This window comes from Theropithecus gelada, chromosome 18 (genome assembly GCF_003255815.1).
Source record: "Theropithecus gelada isolate Dixy chromosome 18, Tgel_1.0, whole genome shotgun sequence".
NCBI classification, from domain to species: Eukaryota; Metazoa; Chordata; class Mammalia; order Primates; family Cercopithecidae; genus Theropithecus; species Theropithecus gelada.
This window is the reverse complement of record NC_037686.1, coordinates 23,116,213-23,129,321: the sequence shown is the minus strand read 5'-3', so window position 1 is coordinate 23,129,321 and position 13,109 is coordinate 23,116,213. Positions and strand designations below refer to the sequence as shown.

Below are 13,109 nucleotides of genomic sequence, written 5' to 3'. Positions count from 1 at the left end.
CTTTGGAATCTACCCTCTTTCCCTAGGGCATTTAATCCACTTTTATAGCTTAAAATATCACACAGTTGCCAACATACACTAAATTAATATTGCTAGTTCAGATGTCTTCATTGAACAATAGTCCTTTGTATCACTCTACTGACTGTGATGTGTGACACAACATTTTTTATCTTCCCAAACAATGTTGTTTTTCTTTTAGTGTCCTGTATTTCAGTATGTGTCAGTACCATATGCCTGTTCCTCAAGTAGGAAGTCTGAAAGCTGTTTGTTTTTTCTTTTTCACTGCTCCCCTTCCTTAATCCATCAAGTTCCATTAAATCTACATTCAAAGACAACTCATGGGTCTATTCACTTGTATCTGTCACTTCTGCTATCACAAATAATGTCACAATGAATAAACTTGAATGTATGTCATTTCATATATGGGCAGGTGTATTAGTAGGACAGATTACCAGTAATGGGATTTACAAATAAAAGTGTAAATTAGGCCAGGTGCAGTGGCTCACGTCTGTAAATCTCAGCACTTTGGGAGCCTGAGGTGGGAGGATCACTTGAGCTCAGGAGTTCAAGACCAGACTGGGCAACATGGCAAAAACCCCTCTCTACAAAAAATACAAAAATTAGCCAGGCATGGTGGTGCATGCCTATAATCCCATCTACTTGGGAGGCTGAGGTGGGAGGATCACTTGAACCCAGGAGGTGGAGGTTTCAGTGAGATCGCACCACTGCACTCTGTCAAAAAAAAAAAAAGTGCTTAATTTTGTTAGATTTTGTCCTTCCCTCCATAAATGTTGTATGTTACTAGACAGAAAACTATGTTATGATAGATGTCACATGATCGAGGATATATATATATATAGGTGTAAAGATAAATTGAATCTATGCTTCATTCAGAACACCACAGAAAATTCCAGAGATGAAAGATTTAAATGTAAAATATGATTCCCTACAGATAATAGAAGAAAACATAATAAATTGTTATATAAATTTAGAGCCCACGAGGCCTGGTTATGACTTAGATTTCGAAAGCCAATTTATCACAATTGAGAAAATCAGTCATATGAGAGTACATATATACATACTTCTTCATGGCGAAAAAACAACTCTAACCAACCCGAAACACCACAAGCAAAGTCAAAAGGTGATTGATAAACTGGAAAAAATATTTATAAGTCATATTGAAAAGGTTAATCTAATACATAAAGAGCTCTTGTAACTCAAGAAGAAAAAGTGCAACATGAATGTAACAGTATCCATAAAGTAGTAAAATGGCTCTTAAGTTATAAAAATATGTCAACCTCACTCATAATAAAATATGAATAAAAATTGCATTGAAATGCCATTTCACACTTGGCAAACACCCAAAAGTTCAACAACATGCTATGTTGGCAAGAATGTGGTTGACTCATAAATTGTTGGTGGGTGTAATAAAAGGTTACAACTTTTCGGGACGTTATGCAGTCATACATAATGCAAATACAAATTGTTTTACCTCTTTTCTAATACCTGTGCTTCAAATATCATTCTATTCATATGCCAGTACCATATTCATTTAATTGTTGAGATTTTATGATTTGTAATATCTGCTAGGGTTGATAGCCTTTCATTGCTTTTCAAAAAATAATTTTCCTATCTTTATTTTTTATTTTTTCCTTATGGCTTTTTAAATCAGCTTGTTTAGTTCCAGAGAAAACTTTATTGAGGTTTTTGTTGGTATCAAAAATTTGTAATTTAACTTAGTAAGAATTGATATAGATACGCTATTGATTTTTGTCTTTCTTTTTTTGCAAGTGTACTTTTCTGCCCTGCAGAAATGTTTTCAGGTTTCCTTCAAATAGGCTTTACATGTTTCTTGTTAAATTTACTCCTTGGCATTTCAACTTTTAATTGCTTTTGAAGATGATTTCTTTTTTTTTGAGACTGCGTCTTGCTCTGTTGCCCAGGCTAGAATGCAGTGGCCCAATCTCTGTTCACTGCAAGCTCCACCTTCCGGGTTCACACTGTTCTCCTGCCTCAGCCTCCCGATAGCTGGGACTACAGGTGCCTGCCACCATGCCTGGCTAATTATTTTTTTTTTTTTTTTTTGTATAGGGGTTTTTAGTAGAGACAGGGTTTCACCGTGTTAGCCAGGATGGTCTCAATCTCCTGACCTCGTGATCTTCCCGCCTCGGCCTCCCAAAGTGGAAAATGATTTCTTATATTATCTGACTGGTTTTGTTTATGGGTATGAAGACTAATGATTGCCATATTTTCATGGTTATTTCTGCTTCCTTACTTAAGTCTCTTCTTGTTTTATAGTGATGTATTGTTGATTTGCTTGGGTTTTCCAGGTACCAAGGTAAACAGTCATATCAAATGCAGAGATTTTTTTTTTTTTACATCTTCCTATCTAATATCCTTGTCTTGCAAATATACCTTTAATATAATGTAAACTACATATGGTGACCTTGGAAAGCCTATCTTGTTTCTGAGTTTAATTGGATTGCTTCTAGTGCTTTCCCATTTGTGTTGTGTTATAATTTATAAAGATCACATTGCAAAAGTACTCATCAATTCTTATTTTTTGAGACTAAAAAAGATAAGAATGGTTATCGAATTTGGTCGAGTGCCTTTTCGCATCTATGATGGTGATCACATGTCAAGCCTTCTTTAAATTCATGGCTTGAAGTTTCTGGACCAAGTAAAAGATGTGAGTGTGGATCACAGATCCACACAAGGGCCAGTTTACTTCTGGCTCAAATTTGTAATGAAGATTTAGCATTAGGGTCCCAGATTAATGTGGAGTGGATCCTCTTAGATCTTAGGTGGGCCCTGTGCTTTGATTTCATTCTCCTCTCCAGAGGCCAACACAGCAGAGTCAGATCTTTGCAGATCAGAAGTTGTTCCTGAGTTCCTCTTACCACTCTGTGTTCCAGCTTTCTCTTCAGTTTTGGCCTACCAGTTGCTTGCTATTTTAGTAGCTCTTTGATGCTTTAGGATGTTTGAAAAATGTTATGCATCATTTTTAATTAGTTTTGGCATAGGTTTTTCTTAATTACCTAACCTGTTATTGTTGGAAATGACAGTTATTTCCATTCTCCACATTGGACAGATCTATCACATTCAAACATAAAGCTGCTTACTTAATTTATTTGCTTAAAGTAAGTCTTTGTTTCTTATTATCATTGGGAAAAAAGATCCATGTGCTTTGCTAATGCCGTTCAAAATTTGGCCCACACCCACTTCTTTGAGCCCGTGTTAAACTTCTGCCCCCGCTCTGGTACACATACCAACCATTCCCGATTTCTTCTTCAGGTCTGTGCCATCTCTGGGCCTTCACATATGCCATTCTTTTGTTTGCAGCATTTAAGCTCTGCCTCCTCTTAGCCTGTCTCGCTTGTAGCCGCTCTTCAGGTGACCTCACCCGGCTTTTAGACATCACTATTTCCTCTGCTCTCCTGTAGCTCCCTATACTTCCTTACCATTACATTCGTCTTTGTTGAAATTACAAATATGTCTTACTCTTAGACTGAATGTTTCATGAGCACCATGTTTACTGCTCTGTATGTGGTACATAATACACATTCAATAAGTATTTGTTGAATTCATGCATGAATGGATGGGTGTCCAAGATACTGTTATTCAAAGAATTGTCATAATCCAACCATTTTTCATCTTCTCCATCATTATTACCTTAGCCCAAGTAACCATTACCCCAGTCTTAGATTCCTGCTGTAGTCTCCCCATCAGTCTCCTGGCTTCCACTCTTACTCTTCTATAATCTATTTTCCACATAACTAGTAGAGTGATTCTGTATAAATATCAGTTTATGCCAGTCCACAGCTTCATCATGCTGTTGCCTCTCTTTGCACTCAGAACAAAATCTGTACTCCTTACCATGACCTTTTCAACCCTACATCATATGCCCTTGACTGTCCTTTTGTTTTCTTCTCCTATCACTCTTCCCTCACTGTGCTCTGCTACTGTGACCACCTTGCTCCTGCAATACACAAGTCTCCTTCCAGGGTCTTTACTCTGGTTCTTGCCCCACCTGGAAGACTCTTTCCTAGTTCCTCACTTCATATACACTCAGGTATTCTTGTTGTCATCCTCTCTCCCTGCTTTATTTTTGTCATGACATTTATCTCTTGCTGCCTTGGCATTGTGTGACATTTGTGCATTTGTGTATTTCTTTTGCTTATTATCATGTAATCTTTGTGAGGCAAGGACTTGGCTTTGTTCACGGCTCTCGCCACTGAATCTGTTTAGCACTTAGTAAGCAACCAGTAAATGTTGGTTGAATGAATAAGTGAATGTATTCTTCCAATCACCTTTAGCTGGAATCTTCAGAATCATCTGATTCTACTCCTATTCTCTCTTGGCTATGCAGCCAGTGAAAATTCTTCATATCATTTAATTTCCAGTTCAAAATGAATGTCTTTATTGTGTCTCTCCCAACACTCCAAATGAAACACAACCTCTGCTTTATTCGATCCTTCAAGTGTAATTAAAACTGGATAATTAAAGGGTCTTTAATATATATTAAAAATAAACATTTCCATCCAAATTTTGATGATTTTAGTTTATGTTTATAAACTTTGTAAGTAACAGTGTAAATGCTAGTTAACTGTCTTGCTTTTGGTCAAAGATGTTTGTAAAACTAGAAAAAAAGAATGTGAATCTTTGAGAAACATCCATTGTAAAGTTTCAGTCAGAACAAAATTAAATTTCAGTGTGTTTATGTATACGTTGCATTGGACTTGGTTCACCATGAATCACTAAACCATTAAAAAAATTTAAGTAAATTATTTTGCAAAATGAACTTAACTTTTATTTATGAGAAGATACACCTTCAAAATAATTGTATATTTCAAAGTTATGTGCCTGTCGTGTGGAGTAACACATAAATACTCTCCATCATCACTTCATGGCAACAAGTTAATGTTTGTCTTTAAACAGTTTGAAACAGTTTGCTGCCTCAGTAAATGTGGTTTTCTCTTTCCTATGGATATACCTGTGCTGCCTTCCTGATAGTTTTCAACACTTTCTCACATAGGCTGTTGTTGGATCGTCACTGTATGCACTGAGCTAATCAGTGAAGTTATTATTACATCCATTTTACAGTATAGGAAACAGAGCTGAAGAGCATACATAATTCTTTGAGTTTACAAGCTTTTTGCAGGAGGAAGCTAGAACTCAGTATGTTGTTTTATTCTTCCCCTTGATATACTTTTGTCCTGATTTCTTTCTCCAAAATGTTTTTATTTTGATAATTATATAAATCACATATAATTATAGAACTAGAAATACCCTATGACCCAGCCATCCCATTACTGGGTATATACCCAAAGGATTATAAATCATGCTGCTATAAAGACATATGCACACGTATGTTTATTGCAGCACTATTCACAATAACAAAGACTTGGAATCAACCCAAATGTCCATCGGTGACAGACCGGATTAAGAAAATGTGGCACATATACACCATGGAATACTATGCAGCCATAAAAAGGGATGAGTTCGTGTCCTTTGTAGGGACATGGATGCAGCTGGAAACCATCATTCTCAGCAAACTATCGCAAGAACAGAAAACCAAACACCGCATGTTCTCACTCATAGGTGGGAATTGAACAATGAGATTACTTGGACATGGGAAGAGGAACATCACACACCGGGGCCTATTGTGGGGAGGGGGCAGGAGGGAGGGATTGCATTGGGAGTTATACCTGATGTAAATGATGAGTTGATGGGTGCTGACAAGTTGATGGGTGCAGCACACCAACATGGCACAAGTATACATATGTAACAAACCTGCACGTTGTGCACATGTACCCTAGAACTTAAAGTATAATTAAAAAAAGACTACAAAAAAAATAAATTCATGTATTTCTGTTTAATTAAATATTTTAAAATTAATATTTAATTAGTGTAGTCAATCAATTGTAATATAATTAACATTTATATAAGTATTACATGCTTTTTTGTGTATATAATATATAAATTTATAATTTATATAAATGATATACACATTAAAGGTTTCTTTTTATGCATATTTGATTTTTTTCATTTTTTAGATTTTAATATTTGCCAGTGATGCCTGCAAAAATGTGACATTGTATGTTCCCTCCAAACTAGATGCTGAGAAACTTATTGGTAGAGGTAAGGAAGCCCTAAAATTTGTAATAAATCCTGATTTGCTCTGGTAAATATACACCACGGAATACTATGCAGCCATAAAAAGGAACGAGATCTTGTCCTTTGCAGGGATGTGGATGGAGCTGGAAGCAATGATCCTCAGCAAACTAACACAGGATCAGAAAATCAAACACTGCATGTTCTCACTTATAAGTGGCAGCTGAGCAATGTGAACATGTAGACACAGGGTGGGGAACAACACACACTGGGGCTTGTTTGGGGTTCTGGGAGAGTGAGAGCATCAGGAAAAATAGCTAATGCATGCTGGGTTTAATACCTAGATGATGGGTTCATAGGTGCAGCAAACCAACGTGGCACGTGTTTACCTATGTAACAAACCTGCACATCCTGCACATGTACCCTGGAACTCAAAATAAAATAATAACACTCACACACAAAATAAACCCTGATTCGCTGTGATATTTTAAAATTAGTGTAATTTTTAGAATGATAACTCTGCTGGAACTAGTAGATAAAACTAACGTAGTATATTATCATTTGTAATACATGTGGTGTCATTCTAATGAAAGGAATATTGTTATTTTTGGAAAACATGATTATACGAAGTTGATAAAAATATTTCACTTGAGTAATAATTATTAACATTTACATTAGAGGAAAGATAAAGACATTTAACATGCCTCAAAAAAATTGGCAAATAGTATTGAAAATATTTTTTTTAGTTTAAAGGTACTGTTTTTGGATTTTTATTCTTAAAGATTTCACTCCGTATTGTACTTACTTTCACATATTATTTTTTATCAATTAAATTATTTCACATAACTGTGAGAAAAGATCAAACCAATGATAGCATAAAATGTGATGACTGCTTGGCAATAGATGTAAAGAATTTAGTAATTGGCCGGGCGCGGTGGCTCAAGCCTGTAATCCCAGCACTTTGGGAGGCCGAGACGGGCGGATCATGAGGTCAGGAGATCGAGACCATCCTGGCTAATACGGTGAAACCCCGTCTCTACTAAAAAATACAAAAAACTAGCCGGGCGAAGTGGCGGGTGCCTGTAGTCCCAGCTACTCGGGAGGCTGAGGCAGGAGAATGGCGTGAACCCGAGAGGAGGAGCTTGCAGTGAGCTGAGATCCGGCCACTGCACTCCAGCCTGGGTGACAGAGCAAGACTCCGTCTCAAAAAAAAAAAAAAAAAAAAAAAAGAATTTAGTAATAGTTCCGTTTAGTAAATGCAGATTTTAGCTGCTAGATTCTGTGTAACTTCAGGTGTACTTAGGTATTACTCTATGGCTGATTTCTGTTGATAAAGAAAACACTTTTTTGGTTTTGATTTAAATATTCAAACACTGGACTTCACATATGTTTACTTCAGAGCAAATGTCTCTTCTTTAAGAGAACGTTAAGTAGGTATTAGAAGTGATGTACGTGTTTAAGCACAACTTAATACACCATACAGTTTTATGTGTCCTTGCAAAAATGTACAAGTGCCAGTATAATTAATTTTAAGTTTTTGGCTCTCCCCACATGCATACATTACTGTTAAAACTATATCCTATGTTTTACTTTAAAAATGATTGCTGTGCCTATTTTCTACAGTTAACCTGAAAGAGTGCTTTACAGCTGCAAATCTAATTCATTCAAGTGATCCTGACTTCCACATTTTGGAAGATGGTTCAGTCTATACAACAAATTCTATTGTATTGTCCTCGGAGAAGAGAAGTTTTACCATATTACTTTCCAACACTGAGAACCAAGAAAAGAAGAAAATATTTGTCTTTTTGGAGCATCAAACAAAGGTATACAAGGCTACATAAATGAAGAAATGATGTCTTTTCTTCAGACATAATTGACATTGCCAGGGAAGATATGAAATCAGAAAGAATATGGTATAGTTTGGCTTCAAAAAGAATGAAAACCATGAGTCAGCTTCACAGTGTTTAAAAGGAAAAGGGCTGTGCAACATGGTTCATTCGGGTTGTCATTCCTTTTCTTTTGGGACATAAAATGAGAAATTGGGATAAGGTACAGCATGGGAATGTGAGATTAGACACAAAGCACATTTTTTTTTTTTTGAGCTTTACCGTAGAATGGATTTCTAACAACAAGTTTTGAAACTCTGGATAAAGAAAAGAAAAGATTTTCTTTTTTTTTTTTTTGCATTCATTTTAGCATAATCTGTGGTCTTAAAACATGATGATTATTTTAGGAGGAGGTTTGGACCACATGCATGCTATTGTGTTGTGACACCCAAGATCAAAATAATTTTTATTCAACCATTAGCCATTCCTCACTGCAGCAGTTTGAGAGTTGTCACCGTGTTTCTCTCCTCATTCTGACACAGATCTCTCTGTTGGTTCCCTGGCTCTGCCTAGTTGCTGGTGAGTGGAAGTTGCTTGTGCTAAATTTAGAAGGGCACATACACACTTATTTTCTTTGCATATCTCTCTCCCCTGTTTTTGCATGGCAATGTGGCAACAGTAATTTTTTTTTTTCAGTTTTGCTTCTAGGCTTCCAGTTCCATCTCTCTTTCTTCCATATTTCCACCAAATCATTTTCCCAAGAGGATTGTTGTGATAACAGTTAGGACAGTTAACTTCTTCATTATCTTTTTGCAGTGTTGATGTTTAGTTTGGTTTTCAAACACTCCCATGGTCTCACCCCTCCCCAGCTAATCCTCATGAGAGGAGAAAGATGTGTCATTGTTTAATGTTTAAGAATAAAGTAGTCATTGACTTTATTATTTTTTCCTGTCTTATGAATTGAGGTCCTAAAGAAAAGACAAACTAAAGAAACAGTTCTAAGGCGCGCCAAGAGAAGATGGGCTCCCATTCCTTGTTCGATGCTAGAAAATTCCTTGGGTCCTTTTCCACTTTTCCTTCAACAGGTACAGTTTTCTTTCTTTCTGCTGTGGAAGTCTATAGTTTCCATCACTTACCATTATGACACTGAGCATGAAGTTATTTATAATAGTTGTGTATAAATATATGAGTGAATGAGTATGTGTATAATAATGTTTCCATATAAGGGTATAAATATATCTCTTTATACTTGCATATACTTTTGTTCAGCTTGCAAAGGCCATCATAAAACTGTAGCACTCAAACACATGGTTCCTTAATGAATTATCATATTAGCAAGGGTATCACCAAGCCTAGGAATAGCCTAGAAAACCCAAAACTCTCTTTCATAATAAAGGAGAAAATTGGATGAAAGTCCAAATGCCACGAAGGAGGAAGACACATAGGCCCTTCTATCTTTCTTTTCTTGTTCTTGAATCTACATCTGAAATCACACTGGATCCACATTTCTTTCTTTCTCTCTCTCTTTTTTTTTTTTTTTTGTAGTGATGAGATCTCACTATATTGCTTAGGCTGGTTTTGAACTTCTAGGCTGAAATGATTCTCCCATCTCAACCTCCCAAAATGCTAGGATTACAGGCATGAGCTAAGCATGCCTGGCTCTTTTTCTCTGTCTTTTTAAAATTTTCAGTAGAAACTCCAGCAAGCCTTCTTGTCTTCTTCCACTACTAGTGGCTACTACATTCAGTCTATGACTTTGGTTTATTTTCCCTCAGTTCTTGACATAGCAAGGGAGAATCTTTTTTATACCCCACCAACAAGTTTAATACAGCTGAGAGAAGAGCATATTAAAATTGAGAAATTGTTAGAAAACAGTTGTGTCTGTTATCCTGATATAAAGATAGTCAGGATAGTTACTGAGTGGATGAACACAGCTTGGAGGAAATTTGCTTTTTGAATCAAAGATCAGAATATTACACATTCCAAAATATTATTCCATTTCTATTCTCACTCATATATTTTTTTTTTCCACTCAGTTCCTATAAGGAAGATGTTGGCAAAGAACAAAAAACTCACTAAGGAAATTATTGTCCACATTTTTGCCCTGCAGACAGTACACTTTAAACTCTATTCTTAAATGTTATGTTACATATAATAAAAACTCAATTTTTTAAAACATTGACAACAGAATAATTTTCCATGCTCAGAATACTTTGTTTTCTAAGACAGGAAAAGTCTCAGGTGTTTTTTCCATGTATAGACACCATCTATCCTGTCAAATATTCCCTTAGTTATTCTGGAGAACTAAGATGCACTATATTATTGTACTCATGCCTTGCTCTTAAAATTTCTCAATTGGACTTTCTTATTCTGTTTTTTTTGTTGTTGTTGTTGTTTATACATAATAATAATAAGGGCAATTATTTAAACTAATAAAATGGCAATGAGATTTCATAAATATATAGATGAAAGTTCTGCTGAAGTAAAGATTTGTCTCATGTATATATTATCTACTTTCTAGGTTCAATCTGACACAGCCCAAAACTATACCATATACTATTCCATAAGAGGTCCTGGAGTTGACCAAGAACCTCGGAATTTATTTTATGTGGAGAGAGACACCGGAAACTTGTATTGTACTCGTCCTGTAGATCGTGAGCAGTATGAATCTTTTGAGGTAAAGTCTACAATGTGTGTACTGTATTTTTTTTTTTTTGAGACGGAGTCTTGCTCTGTCCCCCAGGCTGGAGTGCAGTGGGGCGATCTCGGCTCACTGCAAGCTCCGCCTCGGGTTCACGCCATTCTCCTGCCTCAGCCTTCCGAATAGCTGGGACTACAGGTGCCCGCGTGTGTACTGTATTAGTAATGATGATGCTTGGCCATTTTATCTCTCATTTGCAATTCATTTAACCTTTTCTGTTTTCTGAGTTTATCACCAGTGCTCTGGCTACTCCCTAATAGCACAGAATTGACTTGAAACAAAAAATATTTTTATGGAATAAATAATATTACATCCCATTAGATTGTTCCTGGTATTATGGTTTTACTATTTATTTTTTCCCCCATAAAAGTACCACTTTGAAGAACAGCTTTTTGTTTTTTGTTTTTTTTGAGACAGAGTCTGGCTTAGTCGCCCAGGCTGAAGTGCAGTGGTGTAATCTCTGCTCACTGCAGTCTCTGGCTCCTGGGTTCAAGTGATCCTCCCACCTTAGCCTCCTGAGTAGCTGGGATCACAGGCATGCGCCATGATGCCCAGCTAATTTTTTGTATTTTTAGTAGAGATGGGGTTTCACCATGTTGGCCAGGCTGGTCTCAAACTCTTGACCTCAGGTGATCTGCCCATGTCGGCCTCCCAAAATGCTGGGGTTACAGGCCTGAGCCACTGTGCCCAGCCAAGAACAGTTACTTAGTTGGCACACAAAGATCTGTGAACCTCTTTATAGTATGGAGATACCATAGGAGGTAAATGAGGTTCAGTCATTAAGTAAACCTCAGTACCTTGGCAAAGGGAGAACGTTAGTTTATGGGGAGCAGGTAGGGAGTGTGACAGTGCTTACCTAAGCTTACTCAGTCCTTTAATCATCTGGTTAACTTCCTTTGCTGGAAAGCGAGTTAATATGAAAGAATTTAACTTAATGCTGGTTTGATTTCCCAACAGGACTTGGTCATTTTGCTTAAGTTGGTTTTAATTATTTTATTTCTATTTTGGATGAATTAATTATTCATTAGAAGAACAAATCAATCAAATAAGATAGGCAAACTTTGAATAAAGTATTTAGGTTTAGAATTGCCATGGCCTGGCCTTCTAAGTACCTAGGATGTTCTGGCCTTTTTATGATAGCTGTTATGAGAAAATCGGTATTGAAATTCATATTGTAAAAACAAAAAAATTAAACTGTATTCCACCACAATTTACCACCATTCATTTGCTTCATTTCTGATTCACTCTTTTTAAATTAAAAATTCTTTTGAAAAGACTTACCCAAATGTAACCATTGATATGCCTACAGTCCTCATTAGTAGAAAATAAGATAATATCCCAGTTAACTATACCTGGAGAATTTGTAATCCTACAGGATCCCAAGTTCAGAAGGATCCAGAAAGTTGTATTTAAAATCCATGCACCTGAACCTTTCAAACAAAGCAAAACAAAAAAGTCTTCAAGGCTGTTTGGGAAAATAACAGTAAAAATTGTTACACTCATGAACAACAGCATAGCAATAATGAAGAAACTACAATTATCTTTGATAAATTTAAACAGGTAAATTTAAACATAAAATGCTATATTAAATCATGAAATTAGGCACCTCTTTGGCATTAAAATTATATCCATATCCCAAAACAATAACAAATGGTGAGACTCACGCTGTAATTCTGAACAGTCTCCAAATTAAAGCCAAAGTGAATTTGAAGCATACCTCATTTTAAAAGATTATTTTCATTGTTCTCCTTGTTTTACTCTTTTCGCAGATAATTGCCTTTGCAACAACTCCAGATGGGTATACCCCAGAACTTCCATTGCCCCTAATAATCAAAATAGAGGATGAAAATGATAACTACCCAATTTTTACAGAAGAAACATATACTTTTACAATTTTTGAAAATTGCAGAGTGGGTGAGTACCTCCTTGATCAATATATGGCAAATTAACTGTGTTTCAGTTCATACATTTAGTTTCACTATGTCCATTGGGAAGCAGCATATGCCAGCGGCAAGAATAATGGACTCTGGGTGGAATTTTACTCTGCGTTTCACTAGCTGTGTGACCCTGGGCAAATTTCCTAATCTTGGCAAGTCTAATTTCTTCATCTGTAAAATGGGTTATCAGTATGCCAGATTGTTATGAAGATTAAGGGAAGCTCAATACACAGTGAATGCCAAGCACAGTGTCTATCAAATAGGAGTGAATAAATGTTACGCTATTGTCCTATGGAAGGATGGATGTAAGAGAACATAGCCCAAAAAGAATAAGTCTTTCACTAATTGGAGATGTAGTCTTAAAGATATGTATGGATGTTCTCTAGGATTAAATGATTGCCAGTATTCTGGGCGTGATTATTAAAGTCACTGAGAATAATACAAGCGTTTTCTCAGTCCTGTGAAAATGGTCTGTTTTAGCTAAAAGTCAGAATACAGTTTTGGAGATTTTCTCTAGAAAGGTCTAAGTGA

At 36.2% G+C, this 13,109-nt stretch overlaps 1 protein-coding gene across 2 annotated transcripts in view; it reads left to right on the top strand.

Moving 5' to 3' along the window:
• The window catches only part of DSC2 (desmocollin 2), a 37,998-nt gene that overhangs the window by 3,081 nt on the left and 21,808 nt on the right, over nucleotides 1-13,109 (top strand). For both annotated transcript variants that reach the window (XM_025365105.1, XM_025365106.1), the window contains exons 2-6: nucleotides 6,057-6,141; nucleotides 7,738-7,937; nucleotides 8,906-9,025; nucleotides 10,462-10,617; nucleotides 12,411-12,555. In XM_025365105.1, the coding sequence (XP_025220890.1) occupies nucleotides 6,057-6,141; nucleotides 7,738-7,937; nucleotides 8,906-9,025; nucleotides 10,462-10,617; nucleotides 12,411-12,555 (706 nt within the window). The remainder of the gene's footprint in view (nucleotides 1-6,056; nucleotides 6,142-7,737; nucleotides 7,938-8,905; nucleotides 9,026-10,461; nucleotides 10,618-12,410; nucleotides 12,556-13,109) is intronic.